Source organism: Lissotriton vulgaris, chromosome 12 (assembly GCF_964263255.1).
Source record: "Lissotriton vulgaris chromosome 12, aLisVul1.2, whole genome shotgun sequence".
NCBI lineage: Eukaryota > Metazoa > Chordata > Amphibia > Caudata > Salamandridae > Lissotriton > Lissotriton vulgaris.
In genome coordinates this window covers 534501341-534525118 of record NC_141700.1, presented here as the reverse complement: position 1 = coordinate 534525118, position 23778 = coordinate 534501341, and the positions used below count along the sequence as shown (strand labels likewise).

At 47.4% G+C, this 23778-nt stretch overlaps 1 protein-coding gene across 1 annotated transcript in view; it reads left to right on the top strand.

The window, feature by feature from the left end:
* KIRREL1 (kirre like nephrin family adhesion molecule 1) overlaps nucleotides 1-23778 on the top strand; it is a 166386-nt gene that overhangs the window by 64839 nt on the left and 77769 nt on the right. The window contains exons 3-4 of the mRNA XM_086945329.1: nucleotides 1666-1823; nucleotides 4490-4640. Coding sequence (XP_086801455.1) covers nucleotides 1666-1823; nucleotides 4490-4640 — 309 coding nt within the window. The remainder of the gene's footprint in view (nucleotides 1-1665; nucleotides 1824-4489; nucleotides 4641-23778) is intronic.

The window sequence follows — 23778 nt, the reverse complement described above, 5'->3', positions numbered from 1 at the left end:
TTCTTGTCTACCCCAAAAGTGGTTATGGTCCCAATAAATGGGGAGAGGCCACAGGGTTCCCATGTGCAGAGAATAGATGTGCACCTTGCTTCCTTCCTTTGCTCTAAGTATATTGTATTTTGATATTTTGAAATGGATGAGCCTGTGACACTGATAAGGTACCAGGGAGAAGCTTTGTTCTTGGCTTTGTTCTTGGCTTTGTTCTTGGCTTTCTTCCTCAAAGCCGTCTTTCTAAACATTTTGTTGAACACCTAAGATGAACAATTTTTTCAAAATACACCTTCCGGTTGTTCCGGGGCATATCTTTAAAGTCTTCATGAAACTAATGGAAGGATGTGTTGAGGAAGTCTATGGTATGACAGGACATTGGCCCTTCCACTGCCCCTGTGGTGCATGCTAGCACATCACATTAGATAGTGTAATCACTGTGTGACAGAAGGTTGGTGATCTGTATATTAATGATGAGAGTATTATACACTGAAATGTCGATGTTGAGCAGCCGCGTAAAGGCGGTACAGAGATGTCTTCTGTCCCTCTGAAGCATTGCTGCAGATGGGAGACCCCGAACTAAAGTGTTACTCTGTTGATATGGTTGAAACTCCTCACTACTGGAGAAGCAAGATTGTTGCCAATTTAAATGTGCAGATTCCTACAGGAGACATAACTGTTAAATTAGCCTTTAAAAAAAAATCATCTCTATCATCTAGCATTCATGTACCTCGATGGAGTGGCGGAGTACTTTAAAGTGAGCACTGTATTTGAGCAGCAAGAGGCCCTTTACATAGTATAGTTTTATGTGTGGAATCTGGTTGAGAATAAATTACAGAAACAAGACCGTAAACTGCACAATTGTACATATTTACTGATTCATTTAGCCGCCAAGAGATAGTGGACTTATCCAGGATACCACTTTTTGGGTCAAATGCCCAAGCGAGTGTCAGAAACCAGGGGCCATTGTACGGAAAGTGTCCCAGTCCCCCTACTTTTCACTCCTCTGGGGCACATTGGTATAACAGAAGGGACCGCAGACACATGCACTTTCCCTTCTTCGATACAGATCATTCTGGATGTAAATGTGTTTCAGCGTAACCTCAAGGGCTGTTTCCTAACGTGCAAGAGGTTATTATCACATGCTAAAGGGGAAATCTATTGCACATTTCCATATTAGAGTTGCAGAGGCAAAGAGGCTGTCAGGAAGTGCACTGCTTGTGCGCAACAGAGAGGTGACATAGAATGCGTTCCCATGATTGTGCCCCTTGGAAGAGTAGAACAAAGGTCTGCGGGTGCCTCGGGCATCTCCATGAAGACTGGTGTAGTCACTCACCCAACCGGCCTGAAAGGGGATGTCGACCCACCTCCAAAAGGCAGTGCCTGCACAATGAAAGTCACCTTGGTGACTTCCAACAGGCTGCCTGTCAGTAATGTGCCATCCCTAGCGGAGGGCGGGATAACATCTGCACTGGGAAAAGCACATTTGTTGTGGTACTGTGTACCGTCCTACCTTGTGCCCAGAACCCAGACTTAAGTGTGCGGATCTCGGTGGAATTGCACGCCATATTCATAATGCGGCCTCAAGATGTCCGGTTCCAGAGTCTTCAGCTCAGCAGCTACACCATGCCCTTTTCTTACCTTTAACTTTCTTTCTTTATTCTCCTTGGCCAACAGTTCCTCCTGAAGATCCAGTTATCGACGGAGGACCTGAGATCCTCCTGAGGGCTGGGACACCGTACAACTTGACATGCCGTGCTCGCGGTGCGAAGCCCGCTGCCAGCATCATCTGGTTCCGGGATGGAGTCCAGCAGGAGGAAGCAGTCACTAGCACGGTAATGGGGAAATATGTCCTGTTATGTGCCATCATTCACTTCTTATACTACAATGAGTAACACATGAGTGGGTTTGAGTGTTCTTGTCTTTTTACTACCCTTTAAAGAGTAACTTCAGCAAGAAACATGATTTTAAAGCATTCTGCGCCCCCGTCGTGACATGCAGAAGGATGATGATGTCTAGGAGTTTGTTTTAAGAATACAACTTTTTCACATTGTAGGCTGTGTGTGCTTTTCTCAGTTTCACAAGGGGGTGATATCCCTCTCACAGTAAAACCGTTGCACTAGAAAATGTGGCTGCTAAAATTTTGCACTGCTCAGAACTTGTTCCCTCGAAACCATACTCTTACAGGACGTTACCACCTTTACTTTAAAAAATGACCATTTTCTGAACGTTATCAAGGTGTTGAAGTATTTTTTGTTTGTTTATGGTTGTTTTTATAATTAAAAATAAGTTGAGATTTTGAAACCATGGCTACCTTTAGTTTCCACAAGTTATTTCCAGACGTGGCTCATACAGGTAAGAGCGGCGAGGCCGGGTTGGGGGGGTCGACGGACCATAACGATGAAAAATTAATTCTTTATTTAATTTTCCCTCCTAATCGTTCGTCAAAATCCCCTCCACCCCCCAACCCCGCCTCACCACTCTTACCTGCACGGGCCGCGACTGGTTATTTCCCCAGTTAACTTTGCTTCAGCTCAGGGTTTGGTGCACAGGGTGTTGGAAGTTATTCCCGAGGCTCGCCATGGTGACTTGGCTGGTCCCATGTGATTGGATGCAAGAGACAGGCTGATCCTCTACACAAACATTTTTCAACCACAATGACAAAATGGCAGCCAGAAGGAGCGATGCAGAATAGTTCACATATGGCGCCATAAGTCTGTCTTGTTCTTCATCTCACCATGTATGGCTTTGGTAGATTTGTACGGTTATGTATACTGCCATGTGTAAACAAGCCATCCTTCGATATTTTTCCCTTTCAATATATTCATTTCAGATATACACATATATTTAAAGACTCTGTAGTAATGTATAGCTTTCAGTGGTAATGTGTTTACTGTAAACTATTGTCATTTGTAATGTTTTAGAACTTTTGTTCGTTGTGGTTCTGTTGGAACCTTTGTATTATGGTGTAAATTCTTCTTCTTTTTTTTTTTTTTTTACAATTCTTCCCTGAAAGGGGTTAGCCAGAGACCTTTTCCCTGTTTTAACAAAGTTATGTTTGCCATGAGCGGTCCATCGCCCACAAAATGGAGAAACTAAAAGCCCCATTTGCAAAGATGTTGTTTCAGAGTGCCTGCTCTCTGCCCTTTAGAGGGTGGATGCTTCAGTAAGGGTTCTCCGTTAAAGGCCACAGTGGCTTTGGAAGTGACCTCTCTTACATTTGTGACACATTGTTGAGAGTGGAGCTGTACCGTGCTGTGCGGTTACTCATCGTGCTACTTTTATCACTTTGTTTGCATGCTACTCTGTGGCTATCCTGGAGTTTATGGATGTGTGTCCATGTTCGGCTTTAGCGCTGGTGGCGCCCGGTGTGACAGTCATTTTTGGTGCCCCCACACCTCATGACTGCCTCCTCGGATTCTCTCACTACCACCTGCAAAATTGCCCCTCATCTCTCCAGTCATAAGTTATTGCTAACCACAGCTCCCCCACCTGAGGTCAGCGCCCCCTCAAACAGGTCAGCGCAAAGTGCGGCCGCACGCACTGCCCTAGATGTGTCTGTATCTGTCTCATTTAAATACAGAGCGTACACATTCAGTATGATAAATCTTACATGTATGTTAAAGAAGGATTTATCTGAATATTAAATCCATTATAGCAATTTCTAAATTTTTGCTATTTGTGTACAATATATTTGATCCATTTTATGTCTCGCCGTGCAGATTGATGCTTTATGCATTATTGCTGTCTTATGAGACCATTAACAAATGTTCCATGTCAGGCTCGCAAATTAGCTGCCCAAGATCGAAGGAGAGTGTGAATAATAAGGGTAAAGGGGAATTTACTGTTGTGATAAATTGTATTTTTGAGACTTCTTGATTTGCTGATTGAATTTTGAAGGATCTAAGAGGCAAACACCATGTAATTGCCCCACATGCTTTCTAATGTTAGGAACGAGTGGCTGCAAGCCATACAGGTGTCACCTTAAGAATGCAGGTGCAAGGTTTGGTGACCTAAAGAAAACCCTAACCTGGCCTAAAAGCCAATGTCTTTTTAATTTGTATACTGGTTACCATTGCTCTTGAAAGATTCTAATTCTGACTATTTGATTTCAGGTACTTAGTTTCCAAAGTGTTTCAAAGACCACGTACCAATTTCTCTTAATGTTTCAGAGTGCGTTCAGGGAGATACTATTTTTGCAAGATTATGAAAAATTGTCAATGTTTTTCTCGGGCATTGCCCAAGTCCTTTTTTTGTGTTCAGAATTCCAGCAGGAGGGATTGTTATATTGTTTCTCTGAACAAAAGAGTACAATTGCACCCCTCTGCAGAAATCACTGCTACGCTGTGCCCAGACCTTCAATGACTTTCAGATGAGATTTGAAGCTGGCGTCCCGCAGATGACAGGTCACCCCTTTCATGAGTTGAGCGGCTTGCGCCGTAGGAAAGCGGACATTGTTCTCATATTGAAGCTAACCTCTCTTTGCTTTTCCTTCCACCAGGAAGTCTTGGCGGATGGGAAGCGCGAGACCACTATGAGCTGCCTCCTGATCAACCCCACAGACCAGGACATTGGACGCGTCTTCACTTGCAAAACGACCAACGAAGCAGTCCCAACGGGCAAGGAGGTGTCCATCAAACTCAACGTTCACCGTAGGTGTCTGGCGGGGGCCGCGGCTGGGCTACCAGGGTTACAGCTTATAGTGCGGTCTGCTCTCTCTGGGAGCTCCAGCTGAGAAATACTAAGGCAAGACCCAGGGGCTAGAGAGAGTACGCGAGATGTGTGGCACGGGTCAGAGGACTTCTGCATCGCTTTGAAGATCCTCTGAGGGAAGAGGAGAGAGAGGAAGAGAGTGTGATACCAGCAGAGAAATCAATACTGACGGGGAGCTGAGGTATCTGCTGGCCCTGAGCCTGAGGGGGGATGCGCAGCGAAAAGAGAGGGGGGCGGGGAGGAAGAAAGGTGTGATAAGGAGGACGAGCAGTTCTTAGACAATCTGAAGAGGAACAGCACTGTAATATCCTTCAGGCAATTTAGAGTTCCAGCATGGCTGTGTATGTGAAAGGCTGGTAGGGCGAGTGTTCAGGTGGCTTGTGTCCAGTTGCGATGTCCCATTCTTACTGACTGCCAATTTCCCTAATGGCAGTTCACCTCGTTATAGGCGGCGCCCTCTATGGCATCGTGTTGCGCTCCAGAGCCCATGGATAATGAGGAAGCCCGTTCTGTTTTCCTTCTGCTGTGCTCATGGCATATCCTATTTATAAAGAGCCACTTTTTTTAAAATTGAAATCCCATTGTTCATACTGCCTGTTTGAGATCAGTGTGGCTGAAAACTGCTCAGTGACCTCTTAATTCCAATGTTACGTTCTAGTGGTGCGGGATATTTTAATTGAAGGGCTCCGCTGCATATGATTTACAATCTCATTGGTCACTGGCATCTCTCGGAAGCCGCATACGTGATCTGCTGAAGGTCGCTGTACCTTCTCGCTGCAAGCGCTTGGCCTGATGAACAAAATTTAGAGGCAACTAGGGGTAGCTCGCCACCCGGTTGGTGTCAGTTGTCACTTCTGGCTCTGCCAATTGTTTTCCCTCCTCTCAGGGGTCAAGAAGGTCAAATAGAAATGAAACTTTTGCAATTGTTTTAGCCTCAGGTCAGCCAATATGAGTCTTTAAGTCGTCTAATATGTAAAAAAAGGATCAAACCTGCGATTCTTTTTAGGTCAAAGGGCGTGTGATGTTACTTCTGCTACTCTCTGCATTTTTGCGAATTTTACTTTAATGGCTGGCCCATTTAGAAATTAGGATTTTCTTTAGACTGGTGTCTCAATGGCAGGTAGAGCTGGGGCACAGATAGCAACACGTATCTGACTCTTCCCAGCCCTACCGCCCTTTTAGAGGCATCAGCCTATTGCAGACTCTCGCTGCCGGAGAGGATGGACCTCATCGGCCGGCCTTAGCTCAAAGTCCTATATGCATCATAAGCCATTTACTGGATTACTCACTGTCCTTTTAAGGTGTTTGCCCCGTCTCGAACAGAGATCATTCAACCCAACATTCGCTTTTGGGCTTGCTTAAGTAGAACCTGTATTTTGGCCCTTGATCCTTAAAGCAACCTCACTACCTGCTGGAACCGGAGTCCCACCCCCTGCACTGGTCCTACCCACTGTATCCCAAATGAAAAGCCTCGCACCAGCATTTCACTGCACATGATTGGATTGAACTGGGGATGGGATTCCTGCTATGGGGTAAATACCTTCTTTGGATTTCTGGCACACGATTTCCAAATCAATGGCTCTAAACCTGTAATGGGAATCCCAGCCTTGACACCAGCCCTTTAAAAACACTTACTCTGAAAATCCAGTTTTTTCTGACTTCTTAAAAAGGGTAGAGTGTGGGTATGGGAATGGCAAAAGGTGGGTTGTTCTCAAAAATTGTTAATACAGAAACTCAGACTGGGATAGTGGTTTTCCTTTTTTATGCTTTAATTCCTTAACATTTCTAAAGCACAGGCATTGCAGCAAGGGCAGTGGGGTGCTGCCCCATAACCAATAAGAGCTCAAACAGTGTGAGACAGTAGTATTGCTCAACTGCTGTAGTTTCTTATGAAGCGTGTCAAAGAATCATCGTGGGACACTTAACTAAGAGTCCAACCCCTTGTGTTATGTGGATTGAAAAGGGGCGGGTCTCCAGGGCGGTCTGAGAAGGAAGCCGATCTGACATTAGACCAGCAGTTTCTAGCAGCCATGTCCTGGGCCTTAGATTGCAGCGCGCCAAGGCCTGCCTCTGTGCCTTTGGTTTTGCCTCCGTTGCTTGGTTCTTCCTTTCCTGCTTTAGTTTTTACCTCCATATCTTGATTTCAAGAGTGTGGTGGAATTTGCCATGCTTTACGAGTGCTTAATTTGTAGAAACATAAGTGCTAGGGCCCTTGTCAGGAGGCCACCGCAGTTTGCAACACACACTGCCACTGCTAACCATCACACTGCTACAAGTGTGACAATTCAGACTGTTCAGGCCGACAAAGCTTCAAGAGTGGTTTAGATGGCAGGCATTCGTTGTTTTTAATGTACTTTGAACTAAAAAAACAACTGTTTTTCTGCTCATATTTATATCACCAAACAGCTCTACCATGTGGCAGCTGTCATAAGTGCAGGTTTCAGTAATTAAATGCCAGTGCCAAACACCGAAACCACCAGCTAAAATTAAGCACTGTGCTTCACCCTCAACCCCCTATGGCTACGATGTTATGTTTCAGGTATGGAAGGGCAGAGGTCAGGCGGCCTACATCTCACCCACGTTTCCTCCTGTGTGTAACTGAGATGTTACTTAATGGTAGAGCGGTCTTTCACCCCTAGGGGTGCTATAAATCCAGATGTAGCTTGCCCTTCCTAATATGGGGCCTGAATTTTGCTCCACTTGAAGGAACTTTTATTCGCCATTTATATTGTTTTTATGTGTCTGAATGACAAACCACGAGACGGGACGCTCCTGTCTACGGGACTAGATGAGTGATATAATGCTGATGTGTTCTTTTTGAGTAATCAATACAATCCAAATAATCTTAACTTTAGTTCAGAATTGTGGAAAACAGTTATTGAAGGATAAGATCCGTGCCCGGTTCTCATGTAACTTCCCATTGGATATATTTCCTTAGAGTGAATGTACACGGGACGCCATTACCTATCTGGTGGGTATGTTGCTTGAATGGGAGGTGTAGTCTTATCCCCTGGGTGCTCGCTCGCTGCAGACATCTGCAGTGATTGGGCATGCTGAATGTCTGGCTACAGTTCATTGCTTGCAAATGTGATCTATTCATGGCCATGGCATTTAGCGGGCCGTTACACTGCACCATTGACATTCTATTATGGCTTAGGTAATGCGTAAAATGGTTTCTTACAGCATGCCTACTCAGGGAAAATCTGTCAGCAGCAGAAATAGCTTCTTCAGGCCTGCAGTGGCTTCACACCAGAGGCTCAGAGCCCTATAGCTGCATTGGCCCCGGGAGGCGGCCATCTTGGCTGACCCTCCGCAGAACTCTTCAAACCGTGCAAGCCAGATGTGTTGGGTTTGCCAATGCTGGGATATATTGATGCGCCCTCTTTCTCCAAACAAGGTATGGTTGCAGGGTGCCAACGTAGGAGTTCACTGTCCCTTTAAAGGCAGTGGCAGATACACTGGTCCACTCACTTAATTTAACGAGGACTGTGGTGATACTCTGTATCTGTACGTGTATATTGGCCATATTTCCATTAAGCCAACACTCCAGTTGAGTTTGTCTCATCCCAGGACCCTCTAGATTACATTTACAGTGACTGATCCAACTTCACCAGAGCTTAATTGCTGGGTGGTTGGAGTGTGGTCCCGGAAACGTTATTTTACTATCCCATGCCTCACTTTCAATATTTGAGATGAATGGAAGCCATTTAATGTTGACATCCTCCCACTATGAAGCTGTATATAAAAAATTGGACGATTACCATTGGCTAACTGGAGAATATTTACTTCCTGTTAGGACCTTTGTGTTTAGGATGACTTATCTGTACCCTCGGGCCCACTGGGACTGCAGTTGGAGTAGAAGATGGATCCTTGATGCGTCTCATTTCCGGTTTAGTGCAATCGTTTCAGGATCAGGAAGGGTTGTGTCCGGATATTCGAAACGGGCATTGGGTACAAACCAGAGCTCCTGTCCACGCTGCACTATGATTAAGTGCTTGCATGTATGGCCGTCCCTCACACCGCACAGCTCCGCCTGTGTGCTCCTGCCTCTGAGCCAGCTGCTGCTGCCTTGGGAGTTCGCCCGTCCCCCGCTGGTATCACTGCTCTGTGCTTTTGCTCCTGTTCTGTGAACTAGTCTGCACTGCGCCATTTTCATTTTCATTTTATTTTATTCTCTGTAACTGTGCCATTTGTATTTGTATTTTATTTCTCACTGCCTCTGTTGCCCTGCGTCGCTTATAGCGCCCCTGCCTCGCCCCCTTCAGCCTTCGGCTTCTCTCTGTCCCGTTCTTCCTGCCGCTGCACCCCTGCGGCCCCGCCCACCTCCCTCCCATTCGCCGCCCCGCTCCCACCTCCCAGCTGCCCCTCCCTCCCACATCCCCTTATATGGCGGCCGCGTCACTGGTGCGCCAAAGGCAAGCCTGTCTGCGCCCGTCCGCGCCTGGACCGTGCCCAGCGCCAGAACCCCTGGACCCTGAAGACACCACGACACCTGACTACACTACAACGCCAGCACCCTCCACGCACTTAACCCCGAGGGAGAACACACATGCTACCAGGCCACCCCGAAGCGCACCGAAGGCCCCTTCACCTGCTGGAACTGCAGATTCACCAGTATCCGACCCGCGCAATCACCAACCAACGAACCCAACCACCTGAGGTGCATCCTCCTCTACACCCGCTCCACCCGCAAACACGCCGTCGGAATCTGGGACCTCCTCGACTCAACCGCCCCAGACATCGCCTTCCTGGCGGAAACCTGGCTGACTCCCACCTCAGCACCAGACATCGCCATAGCCATCCCGGAAGAATACAAGATCACCCGCAGAGACCGCATCAACGGAGAAGGAGGTGAAATTGCCATCGTCCATAAGAACACCCTCAGCGTCTCCACCAACACCGACAACACGCTCAGCACCGCCGAACACCTGCACTTCCAGATTCACACCGACCCCAACACCACCCTCAGAGGAACCCTCATCTACAGACCCCCCGGACCCAGACCAAAGTTCAGCGACTCCATCACTGACCTCATCAGCATCCACGCCCTCGCCTCCACTGACTACATCCTCCCAAGGGACCTGAACTTCCACCTCGAGAACAACAACAACGTCCACTCCACCACCCTGATCGACAACCTCGCCAACCTCGGACTCAGACAGCTTGTGACAACACCCACCCATGCCGCAGGCCACACGCTAGACCCCATCTTCTCCGCAAGCCCACACGTCTCCTTCAATCACACCACCGAACCCCACTGGACCGACCACCACTGCATCCACTTCACCTTCAAGAAGCCCACCGCACATCGCCGCACCCAACAGATGCCCCGTCGCGCCTGGGGAAAAGTCACCGAAGAGCAGCTACCCACCGCCCTCGCCCAGAGCCCACCAGCTGACCCCACCGAACCTGACACCACCGCCCTCAACCTCCGACAGTGAATCAACGACTGCGTCAACACCCTCGCCCAGCTCAAGACACCCTCCAACAACCACACCAGCAAGAAAGCCACCTGGTTCACTGAAGACCTCCAAGCGTACATGCCGGAAACTGGAGAAGAACTGGCTTCGCGAACGATCAGCAGACAACTACACGACCCTCAAGAACGCCACCCGCAGACACCATCAACTCATAAGAACCGCCAAGAGGACCGCATTCAAGGACCGCCTGGATAACAACGCACACAGCAGCAAAGAGCTCTTCAGCATAGTGAAGGTTACTCTCCAACCCCAGCTCCAACACCAACAACATCCCCCTTCGCAGGACCTGTGCGACTCACTGGCAACCTACTTCCACCGCAAGATCGCAGACATCCACGACAGCTTCAACGCCAGGACCACCCTGTCAACCATCGAGACCCCCACCGCTACAACCACCGGCCGCCTGATCGCATGGTCCAACATCAACGACGATGAAACCATCAAGACCATGAACTGTGTCCACTCTGGATCTCTGTCTGACCCATGCCCACACTACGTCTTCAACAAAGCCAGCACAATCATCGCACCCCATCTCCGGAAAGTCATCAACACCTCCCTCGAGACAGCAACCTTCCCCGAGAGCTGGAAGCACGACAAGATCAACGCCTTACTCTAGAATCCCATGGCGGATCCCAAGGACCTCAAGAACTTCCGTCCCATCTCCCTGCTCCTGTTTCCAGCAAAGTCACCGAGAAAATCATCAACAAACAACTGGCCCGCTACTTCGAGGACAACAACATCCTGGACCCATCCCAATCAGGCTTCCGCAGCAACCACAGCACCGCAACCGCCCTCATCGCCGCCACCGACGACATCAGGATCCTGCTCAACAACAGGGAACAGCAGCCCTCATACTCCTGGACCTGTCAGCCGCCTTCGACACGGTCTGCCACCGCACACTACGAACACGCCTACACAACGCCGGGATCCAAGAGAAGGCCCTGGACTGGACCACATCCTTCCTCGCTGGCAGAACACAGAGCGTCCGCCTCCCCCCCCCCTTCAGCTCCACCGCCAACAAGATCACCTGCGGCATACCCCAGGGCTCCTCCCTCAGCCCAACACTGTTCAACATGTACATGGCACCCCTCGCCTCCGTCGCCCGTCAGCACGACCTCAACATCATCTCCTACGCCGATAACACCCAGCTGATCATCTCCATCACCAAAGATCCTCACGCCGCCAAAACTAACCTCCATGAAGGAATGAAGGCCGTCGCCAAATGGATGAGGAACAGCCGACTGAAGCTGAACTCGGACAAGAAGGTGCTCATACTCTGCTCCAACCCCTCGGCATGGGATGACTCCTGGTGGCCAACATCACTGGGAACAGCCCCGACACCCACTAACCATGCACTCAACCTGGGGGTCATCCTTGACTCCACCCTCTCCATGACTAAACAGGTCAACGCCATATTCTCATCCTGCTTCAACACCCTACGAATGCTCCGCAGGATCTTCAAGTGGATCCCCACCGAAACGAGAACAGTAACCCAGGCCCTCATCACCAGCAGGCTGGACTACGGAAATACTCTCTACACAGGAACATCAAACAAGCTCCTGAGACGGCTGCAACGTATCCTGAACTCCTCGGCACAACTGGTCCTGGACATCCCCCGCTGCAGCCACATCACACCGCACCTCAAAGACCTACACTGGCTCCCCTACCCGCAAGCTCCGTTTCACCGACCTCACCCTCGCCAGAGTGCCACGCAGCCGAAGAACAACCGCCGCCGGCAGATCCTTCTCCTACCTCGCCGCCAAGACCTGGAACACCCTCCTCACCAACTTACGACAGACCCAAGATCTCCTGGCCTTCAGACGTCTTCTCAAAACTTGCCTCTTCGATCAGTAGCAGCGATATCCCCCCCTCTCCCCCAGCACCTTGAGACCCTCACAAGTATGTAGCGCGCTTAACAAATGTCTTGCTTGATTGATTGATTGATGGGTGATTGAAGAACTCCCCTCTAACCATCAGTGAGTTCAGCTGTGAACGTTTCAAGCCCCTCAGTTGGTGGTTAGTTAGGGCTTCTTACTGTTACTGAGTGCATCTTTGCTTATGCAAGAGCTGTCTAGTGCACAGGTAGTCATAGTATGGCCCGCGGGCCGCCAGTGGCCCACCAAGTCTTCCCTGGCGGCTCGCGGACCTTGCAGACATTATTTACATTTTCTTTAAAGTGTGTCAGCAGACACTGCAGGTTGCAGCAGCCCAGCCCGACTCTGAGAGACTCTGCTCTGTGGGGGCCTGGCGATTCCAGTGCAATGATGGTCAGAGTGGAGCTGCAGGGGCCTGAGAAGAGGTGAAATACAAAAACGCTTTATTAACATGTTAATAGTCTTTTAAAGACCTGTGAAGTACTCTGGTCAGCTGTGTGCGCGCACGCTGGGGAAGCTGTCTCAGCCCTGGCTGCCACACATGCAGGGTGAGGTGACAGAGGGTGAGGGAGAGAGGGAGGGAGAGAGGGAGGGAGACAGAGGTTGACTGAGGGAGGGAGACAGAGAGAGGGAGACAGAGGGAGGGAGACAGAGGGAGGGAGACAGAGGGAGGGAGATAGAGGGAGGGAGATAGAGGGAGGCAGTCAGGGGGAGACAGAAAGAAGGAGACAGAGTCAGGAAGACAGAGGGAGGGAGGGAGAGGTAGGGAGAGGGAGGGAGGGAGGGAGAGAGAGGGAGGGAGGGGGAGGGAGGGAGATGGAGGGGGAGGGAGAGAGATGGAGGGGGAGGGAGATGGAGGGAGGGAGATGGAGGGAGGGGGAGGGAGGGAGAGGGAGACAGACAGAAAGGGAGACAGACGAGAGGGAGACAGATGGAGAGAGGGAGACAGATGGAGAGAGGGAGACAGATGGAGAGAGGGAGACAGATGGAGAGAGGGAGATGGAGAGAGACAGAGGGAGAGAGACAGAGAGAGGGAGACAGGGAGAGGGAGACAGAGAGAGGGAGAGGAAGGGAGAGAGAGAGAGAGAGAGAGAGAGAGAGAGAGATAAAGAGAGAAACAGAGAGAGACAGGGAGAGGGAGACAGAAGGGAGGAGAGGGGGAGAGGGAATGGGGGACAGAGGAAGGGAGACAGGGAGGGAGACAGAGAGGGAGGGAGACAGAGAGGGAGGGGGACAGAGAGGGAGGGGACAGAGGGAGGGAGAAGGAGGGAGCCAGCGGGAGAGAGACAGGGAGGGAGGCAGAGGGAGGGAGGGAGGCAGAGGGAGGGAGGGAGGCAGAGGGAGGGAGGGAGGCAGAGGGAGGGAGCGAGACAGAGGGAGGGAGCGGGATAGAGAGAGCTGTGTGTATGCCGAGTCTGATGGGTCAGTGGACAAAGGCGTCTGCTGCAGGGACCTGTGTTCAGCCTCATGGTCACAGTTTTTTTCCTTCTTTAGCCTTTCCCCCTCTGACCCCGCCCCCACCGGTGCGGCCCTCGGTCACAAACCACACTGTAAATTTGGCACCCGAGAGAAAGTTTGTGATTACCCATGGTCTAGTGTATGCTCTCTGATCTTGGTCACCACTGAGAAATTCTACCTGTGAGGTGCAGCTTAATATCCCATTTCTAATTACCTAATCAATATGCACTCTTATTAGTGTGTACAATAGCACTGTGTTAAACACGGGGCCGCTGGAGTTGTGCAGCATCGGAGAAGCAAAGTATGGAGCAGGTTTAGCTAAGTTGTGCAGCAAGAAAAAGCAAATTGGTGACTTTTATGGCACATTCAGTGGCAGTGGTACTTCGCTATACTGTATGGAAAAGCAGTTTTCCTATTTACTACTGGTTTCGCGCCTGATTACAGCAGTTAGCTACTAAAAAAGTTGCACCGTGTTTGTTGCACTTCTGTGGTAACTTTTGATCTGTGTGTGAGCTAGGAACAAATATATTCTTTTTTAACTCTCCAAATTATGCCACATATGTTGGACTATGTGGCTCGTGCAGAAAGCACAGTAGCCACGAATTTGTATGCTTCACGTGACTTTAGTTATACTTCGATATCTGACATCGCATAAGCCCACCATGCATAACTTTACAATCTCCTTGCCACTTTTTTTTATTATAATGCATTTCCTTCTTTAAATTTTGGTCAGTTCATCCCAGTTGGCAAGAGGTTTGTTTTCCGGACCAAAGTCTGAGTCTTGTCAGCCGTAGTTTGGAGTATGCCAGAAATACGTATTCCCAGTTCATCAGGGTCTGCCTGCCCCATTCTTGGCGAAGGGGTGTCGGTGCGGGCGCGGGGGGTGACGCAGGAGGATGTTTCATTTGTATAAATAATACCATCGCCTGGTAGGAAAAAAAATCCCCGCTGTGAAATAATACACAGCCAGCATTATTATGCGTGCTTTATTGCCAGAAAACAGGTTTGCCTGTGGGCATGCATAATCTCCTCATGCCAGAACATTTATTTGGAGAGGGGACGTGCTGCCCCGCTTGACGGTCGCCAGATGTTCAGCGACAGGTCCGCCTCGTGCCCCGCTGCTTCCATTGGCTAGGCCTCAGCTCAGTCTGTGACGGGGGGCTTCATTACGAGGGATGCTGTCGCCGAATGCATACAATGAGAATACTTTCCATATCCGTGCTGGGGGCTCTGCATACCCGAGATGTTTCTCCGCAGGGCCCCTCGACGGGAGCTGCGGCTTGGTCGGTGTCGTTTCGGTCCTCCCAAGGGTGAGACGTGGTGATGTGCGAGCGCCCTCTATTGACACTTGTAGCGAACATGCCGAGTCCAAGGCTCAACGCTTTGTTAAGTGATGGCGGGTGATGGATACATAGTCGGGTCCACTACAGTTATGGGTCAAATATGTATGCAGCATTAAACCGCAAGTGGCGCTCGCTAACGTGGCGCAGTGCAGTACATTCTGCAGCATTGGTATTTCACTACTGTCATTTTACATTAATACGGTTTGCTTAACACTTGCACATAATTAGTGCCAATTAAAGTTTCCCGCTGTGCAGCTCCGGCGAGCTGATTTTGTTTTTTTTAAACACATTTTGATCAGTTCAGGTTTGAAACAATGTTTTTGTTGAAATCTGCAAGGTACACAGCAATTTGAGGATTATGTGGGAAGCGTGATACCTCCATGGTTATGTAGAAACACACAGTTTCTGCAGAATTGCATTATTCTGGGTGCCCTGGCCATAGGTTTACACTGCCACTTTGTGGTGTGAGACAGAAAGGCTTCCGGAGAATTCTAAACACCTTCAAACAGACTAGCCCCTCAGAAACTCCAATAGGGTTGTGGCAGTCAGGTCTTTGGCCTAAAGTCTGTCTGACTCTGCCCCCACCTTCCAGACAACTGTGCCATGTCACAAACTGTCCACAATCTGTTCTCCTTCTGTACTTGAACATTTATTCCCAAATCAACCACTCTTTCCTTGAGTACATTTATCTATGTTTCCTTGTTGAGTGCTAGCGTCACTTGATAGCCACTTAAAACCACTTCATGTGTGTAGAGCAGTAAGTTCATAACTATACAAACTTTAATCTAAATGACATGCCACACTTTTTGCAGTTTAAGGACTGTAAACACCAGGTAATAATCAGTGATGATGCTCAGATTACCAACCTAAGAAGGAAAGCAGCCTTTACAACGCAAGTATTACCACGCAATGCCAGCATATGTGATTCGGTACCCCCTTTACTACCATATATTAGAAAAATTATCATATGATATCTGTACTCATGGTCATGTCAACAAAAATTTGGATGTACGTCTTCACACAGTTCCAAGACTGATCAAATGCATTTTGAAAAAGTTTTTCCTTTATTCAGATTTCTTCTTAAAACTTCTTTTCACTGTAGCCAGCATGTTTTGTCCCTCAAATGAGGGAAACATCCTTTACATCGCGATGATTACACCGCGTTGCAGTTGCAACGCAGCTGTTACAACGCAAGCGTTACATCGACTTGCGCTGGATGGCGCTATAACCTAAGGAATAGTAAGATTTACTATTCCAACACCTTCCCTACTGTACGTAGACTGGTGTTGGAATAGTAAATCTTACTATTCCTAAGTCCAGGGCCCTCCAACGCAAGTCATTGTAACAACTTGAGTTGTAGACTGAGATGTAACATACCACGATCATTTTGATCGTGTTGTTACATCACATATTCCTCAAAGGAACCTCTTCAGGGCTGATCCGTATCTTTCGGGCACAGTCCCATCAAGCCCCCTTTTTGCCTTTTTGCTTTTTCTCATTAGGTGTCCTTATATTAAACCAATCTCATGTTGGGAAAGACCTTTTATAGACCTGTGACTTCAATATATTAACACACTGTATCCCTGCGTCCTCCACAGACAGTGGGAAAACCTTTCATGCTGTTCGTGGAGGCCGCTGGGATATAGTGTGTGAATATATTGAATTCACAGGATTCCTAATGGGGGTGCTGATTCACATATGTTATTGTAACTTTAGGACTTTGCCCCGTATGATAGTATATGGTGGCTGGTCTCACGGATTCATGCACCAAGTGCTGGTTTTTTTTCTGGCCATGTATCCACTAATGTAATTAAGCGCGAAAAATTGTGCCTCAGCCATTACTTTTTAAAATCATTACGGAGCAATGTCTTTACCACGCTTAATTTACCTTTCATTGCCTTTACAATGCAATACCTTCACCATGTATGCCTTTATCACGGTAATCAACCATTAGTATGCAGCTTTTACACCGCGTACCATTACTTCGCAAGCGTTACAATACACGCGATGTTACAACTCGTACGCTTTACTAAGCAAGTTGTAACATCGCATGCGTTGTAACATCGCTTGCAAAGCAAAGGCTATCAACATTGTTGTTTCGAAAAGGACGTGCTTCCGTTTCCACACAACGGCGTGTACCTCTTATGCTGGAAGCCCGGAGAAGAGGAACCACGGTCGAAGGAGAAGAGAGGAACCAAGGAGAGAGAGGTAAGAGGGGGTGCCTAGTATTAAAGCGTTAAGGGTAGGGCGGAGGGTCGTGCAGGGGGTAGTCTTTTTGGTTTTAGGGTAGTGTAGTTGTGTGTTTGTGGTGTAGGGTAGTGTTTTAGGGTTTAGTGTAGTGCTGGGGGGTTGTGTAGGGTAGTGTTTGGAAGTAGGGACAGGACTGGGGGTAGGGGTAGGGTCATGCCTGGGGTAGTGTCTTTTAGGATTTAGGGTACTGCAGTTGTGTTTGTGTAGTGTAAGGTAGTATTTTAGGGCAGGTTCGTGGGGGCCGTGCAGGGTAGTGTTTTAGTGTAGGGACTGGCTTGGGGGTAGGGGCAGGGTCGTGCTGGGGGAGTATTTTAGGGTGGTGATGTGGTGGTTTTGTAGTTTAGGGTAGTGGTTTAGGGTAGTGTTGGGGGGCCTTGCAGGGTAGTGGTTCAGTGTAGGGACGGAGGGTGGGGGCAGGGTCGTGCTGGGGGTAGTGTTTTAGGCTTTAGGGTAGTGTTGTGGTGTTTGTGTAGGGTAGTGTTTTAGGGTTTAGGGTAGTGTTGGGGTATCGTGCAGGGTAGTGTTTGAATGTAGGTGCAGGACTGGGGTCGGCGGAGGGTTGTGCAGGGGGTAGTGTTTTAGGGTTTAGGGTAGCGTTGTGGTGTAGTGTAAGGTAGTGTTTTAGGATTTAGGGTAGTGTTGGGGTGTCGTGCAGCGAAGTGTTGTAGTGTAGGGAACAGACTGGGGTAAGGGTGGGGGTCGTGCAGGGGGTAGTGTTTTAGGGTAGTGGTGTGGTGTTTGGGTAGTGCAGGGTAGTGTTGGGGGGGGTCGTGAAGTGTAGTGTTAGATTGTAGGGTCCAGGCAGGGAAAAGGAGGAAGGTCGTGTGCGGGTAGTGTATTAGGGTTTAGGGTAGTGTAGTGGTGTTTAAGTAGTGTAGTGTAGGCATAATTTTAGTGAAATGTTTTTAATTAGCATAAACCATACTACATTTATAGCCGTTTGCGTAATAAATGCATGCACAGTTCAAACTTGCGAAGTAATGGTTTATGCTAAGTAAAAACATTGCACTAAAATCGTGCAATGTAATGGTATGCGAAGTATCGACATAATTTGTTTACCACGCATATACCTTTACCACATAACTGCAATACACACTCACCTTTCATGGCAAAACACACCCCGTCTTTCCTCTCTCACCTCCCAAGTCCAACTCACCCTCCTATAAAGTTAAAACCACTATCCGCCACACATTGACAGGTTTCTGTTTTTTCAGCTATATCCAGCTGCTGGGTCCTAAATGACTGCGTCCTCAAATCTAGAGAGAATATTAGACGGCGAGAGACCAGGCACCAGGCAGGTTTGTGGCCGGTGATTGCCAGCCGCATCCTCCCAAGGCTTGTCATGTTTTACTCCTCCAGCAAGGATGGTATTAACTGCCCTTTTCTGCAGGTTTGCTAAATTACCAAGCTATTGTAAAGGTCAATCATTTGCTGTTTGCTAAAGCACAGTCTTTCCCCTCCATCCAGGCCTTTATTTGGCCTTTTCGTCGTGTTTTACAATTTAAAAATGTACACTGGCAAAGGTTAAACAGTATTAGAAATTCTAAAATGCTGCGATCTGCTCTGCAAGGGTGATTGGGATAAATTTGCTCAGGCACTTTACCAGTATTTGGACTGCATCTCGTTTCATTATGCTGGTTTTTGTGTTGTTCTTAGCTGTGATATTGGCAATGCAGTGTGACTTTGTAATAATTTAAAATACATTAGCAGGTCACGGTATTGAAAGCATCCCTCACTAACGCCTGCCTTAAATGTAGAAAATAATCCTATTAAAACGGATACACATAGAATAAATAAAGGGCTAACCACAGAATGTGTGTTGTATAAAAACAAACGTTTAAACACTCTTCCAGTATTACCAGTGGCACAACCTTTAGTAATACTGCAGTAACAATAGATCATCTTAGTAAATGTGAAAAGAATTGAAATTTATTTAAAATGTGGCCAAGGATAAGCCTAATAATGCAAAGCAGTGCAGTAGTTTACAGACAATGATACACTGCAAATGATTGCACGAAATAGAGAAATGGTGGAGATAAAAGAAATGGGATCCTTCACATATTAAAACTGTATATTGACCTACTAGAAGTACACATCTAAAAGTGTCAAAAGTGTGCTAAAAATTAGTACCTGGTCTACAAATATATTCTATGGGTCGCTAAGTTGTCAACTAACCTTTCGGCTGTGAACATAATCTTTGACAGCCTTCTTCAGGACTTGGAAGGAATTAAATAATCAATTTAACCTGGTTTAAATTTAATGGGACAAGGGTAAACAAAAGTGTTTTGAGAGTTCGAAAAAAATAGGTCAGTGAGAGTGTGAAGTAAAAACATCTAAATTTAAATATATTTAGAGTAATTTGCAGACTGGCTCATGGTTTTATCATATTTATTTTTCACTCTGTGTAATCCTATTTTTATCAGTCAATGATTTATCACATTTAGGTCCCCACTAGCAGGAACAAACTAGCAAAAATCTTTATATCTACGACCACTCTGATAGATTGTATTGAAAGCCGACTAGAGTGAAGAAAGCTCGTAAATGCAGATAACATGGTCGAACCTCAGAGCTCTGTCCTTTTCATCTTTTTCGTTTCTGTGAATTTGCTTCTTCACAGTTTTTATTGAAAAATCCTATAGGCACTGCAGGCATGATTACCATGGTATGTATTGCATGTCACAAATCCATACTCACCCACTGAGAGATCAGATATACATTTGGTCACCCCCACAATCAATGGTGACCAGTGCTTAATTTGAGCCGGTGGTTTCCGGAGCTCTGCACCGGTATAGATGTCAACACTGGTGCATGTAACAGTCTGCCACAAGGTGGTACGGTATCAGATGACCACAACAACAGTTAATTATTAACTCCTTAACTGAGGCGCAAATTCTGCCGTGGTGTGGGAGTTCTATTAGGTGGGCGAGGCCACGTCGGCCAACGGACGTGCGCATTACTACTGAGGTAGTGCTCGCAATGGCCGTTGGCCGACGCGTGCACGCAACGGGTTACTTTAATATACCTTAAAAATGACTTCTACCTGCTACCCGTGCCATTCTTATAGGTCTGGGGGTCTGGAATAGTTCAAATCATCACATTTGTGTGATGGTTGGTAGTTGTGTTGGTACTATCATTGGCAGCCTGGCAGGGACAATGTATGGAGCAAACTGCAGTGGCCTCCTGACAAGAGCCCTGGCACTTATTTATTTACAAATTAAGCACTGAGGTGGCACGAGTAGCACACTCTCCCAAGTATTGTTTACAGTCTGCCCCCGAATCTTGAGCCACATAAAATCTACAAACCCAATTTGCCGCCCTCCATCTCCCCAAAGTTGCATATTGATTGGAGGCATGGCCTGAAATGCAGATAGCATTTACTCTACCCTCGAGATTTCTTTCCACGGCGATGCTCTACATTTCCAATCACTATTGACAGGTCCACGTTATGTTAACTTTTAGCCAGTCTACAATCTGATTGAAGAAGTTGAGGGAAGTGAATACCTTCAGTCTGCTCCGCAGTGGCTAAAGATTATAAAATCGATTGAAAAATATTATTATGACAAGGCCATAAATATGCTGGTATACCCGATCTTCACATTTTATGTCGCTTGACCATCTTTATGTTCCAGCATTGTTTATGCCGGTCCTATGTCACCATTTGTCAAAACATTGTGTTTAATAGTGTCAAACACACAGTCCGGTACGCAGTCATGGCCTTAATCCTCAATTTAGGTCAGATGCTTCTACCCTGAGGTTAGTTTTTAGGTCTCGCCTAGTATATCCCGGTGGATAAATAGGCGAGATTATAGTAAGCAGAAAAGAAAAGTCTACCTAGCCTGCTGATGGCGTACAGTTCATGTGAGCTATGCGCGTGCACAGAGCCAGCCACATCACACACCACCATTTGTCTGTGCCTCAGCATCAGACTTCAAAGGCTGCCGCTCCCCCGCCCCCTGCGTGCATATCGCACACCACCATTTGTCTGAGCCTTGGCATCAGACTTCAAAGGAATGCGCTCCCACTCCCCGCCACAGCAATGCCAAGAGCTTGGTTTCTTTGCATCTATTTCGTGCGGACACCCCCTCACCCTCACACACCCTCACACCCTCACCCTCACACACCCTCACCCTCACACACCCTCACATCCCCTCACCCTCATACCCCCTCACAACCCCACACCCCCGCACCCCCATACCCCCACACCCCCTCACCCCACCACACCCCTCCATACCCCCACACCCCCCCATACCCCCACACCCCCTCATACCCCCACACCCCCTCACCCTCACACATTCCCTCACACCCCCTCCCTCACCCCCCCTCACTCACACACCCTCACACCCCCTCACCCTCACCCACCCTCAACCACCCTCACACCCTCACACACCCTCACACCCCCCCTCACCCTCACACCCCCTCACCCTCACACCCCCTCACCCTCACACCCCCTCACACCCCCTCACACCCCCCCTCACCCTCACACCCCCTCACCCTCACACCCTTCCCCTCACACACCCTCACTCACCCTCACTCACTCACCCTCACTCACTCACCCTCCCTCTCACTCACCCTCACTCACTCACCATCACTCACTCACCATCACTCACTCACCATCACTCACCCTCACTCACTCTCACTCACCCTCACTCACCCTCACCCTCACTCACCCTCCCTCACCCTCACACCCCCCTCACCCTCACCCCCCCTCACCCTCACACCCCCTCACCCTCACACCCCCTCACACCCCTCACCCTCACACCCCCTCACACCCCATAACCCTCACCCCTGTCACCCTCCCTCACCACCCCACACCCTCCCCCTCACACACCCTCACACCCCACACCCCTCACCCTCATACACACCCTCACCCTCATACACACCCTCACCCTCATACACCCCCTCACCCTCACTCCCCCTCACCCCCTCTCACCCTCACTCACCCTCACACCCTCAGCCTCACACCCCCTGTCCCTCACCCTCACACACACCCTCACTCTCACACCCTATCACCCCCACACCCCCTCAGCCCCCTCAACCTAACACCCCCTCACCCTCACACACCCTAACCAGCATAGCACAAGAAAACACAGCATAGCATAACAAAACAAAATATAGGATAGCAAAACAAAATATAGCTTAACAAAACAAAACATAGCATAGCAAAACACAACAAATCGTAGCATAACAAAACACAAAACATAGCATAGCATAACAAAACATAGCATAACAAAGCATAGCATAACATAACAAAGCATAGCAAAACAAAACATAGCATAACAAAACAAAACATAGGATAGCAAAACAAAATATAGCTTAACAAAAGAAAACATAGCATAGCATAGCATAACAAAACATAGCATAGCATAACAAAACATAGCATAACAAAGCATAGCATAACATAACAAAGCATAGCAAAACAGAACATAGCATAGTAGAACAAAACATAGCATAACAAAACACAACAAAACATAGCATAACATAACAAAACATAGCATAACAAAACATAGCATAACATAACAAAACATAGCATAAGATAACATAACACAAAGCATAGCATAACAAAACATAGCATAACAAAACATAGCAAAACACAACAAAACATAGCATGGCATAGCAAAACATAGCATAGCAAAACAAAGCATAGCATAATAAAACACAACGAAACATAGCATAGCATAACAAAACATAGCATAGCATAACAAAGCATAGCATAGCAAAACATAGCATAACACAACACAGCATAGCATAACAAAAATTAATCAAAGCATAGGATAGCAAAACATAGCATAGCATAACAAAACAAAACATAGGATAACAAAACCTAGCATAGCATACAGCATCACTCCGCACCACCACAGCATCACTCAGGGGCACCACAACATTACTATGTGCTACCACCGCATCACTGAACGCCACAGCATCACTTGTTCGCCATCACAACATCACTCAGCGCCACCACTGCATTAATCTGTGTAACAATTCAACAACACCTGGTTCAAATATGTTCTCTCAATGTTTCAAGCTTTATTACAAATGTAACAAAAAGATGTTAATATTTCACTTCTGTTCTTGGATTTTTGTCACAATAAAAAACACTGAACATAATCTTCACTAAAGTTATTTACAAAACTTTAAGCTTGTGCCTTTATAAATTACAATAACTTTTATTGAAGTATTAACTATTGAAAAAAAATTCAAAGCCATTGTTATTTGTAATATCAATACATGTAAGTCACGTAAATACAACACATATTGCATTACAAATGCTTTAGGTGTCACATTTGCAAAAGTTATAACTATTGGCATTGCAATGACAAAGCTATTAATTTCACTATTTTCAAAAACAAAACATAAATAAAAAATGTGTCCTATACAATACCAATAGCTCAAGCTTTCTTAATGCGAGACCTATTGCATTGCAAATGCTTGTTTACATTTCTTCCAGTCTTGTGGATTTTTATATTTACACCAGTTCTTTCTGAAGCGCTCACTTTGTTTCTTCAGCTGCAGGTCACAATTGCACCAAGCACTTTTATTTTTAGTTTGGATATTGTTTAGAATCTGTTTTAATGGAGCTAATTCGCCAAAGAGAGGCTATACTTTTTAATTGTTGTGCTGAGGTTTCAGTAGCAGTTTTCATTCATAAGTGTTCAGCAGCCATTTGTCTTTCTC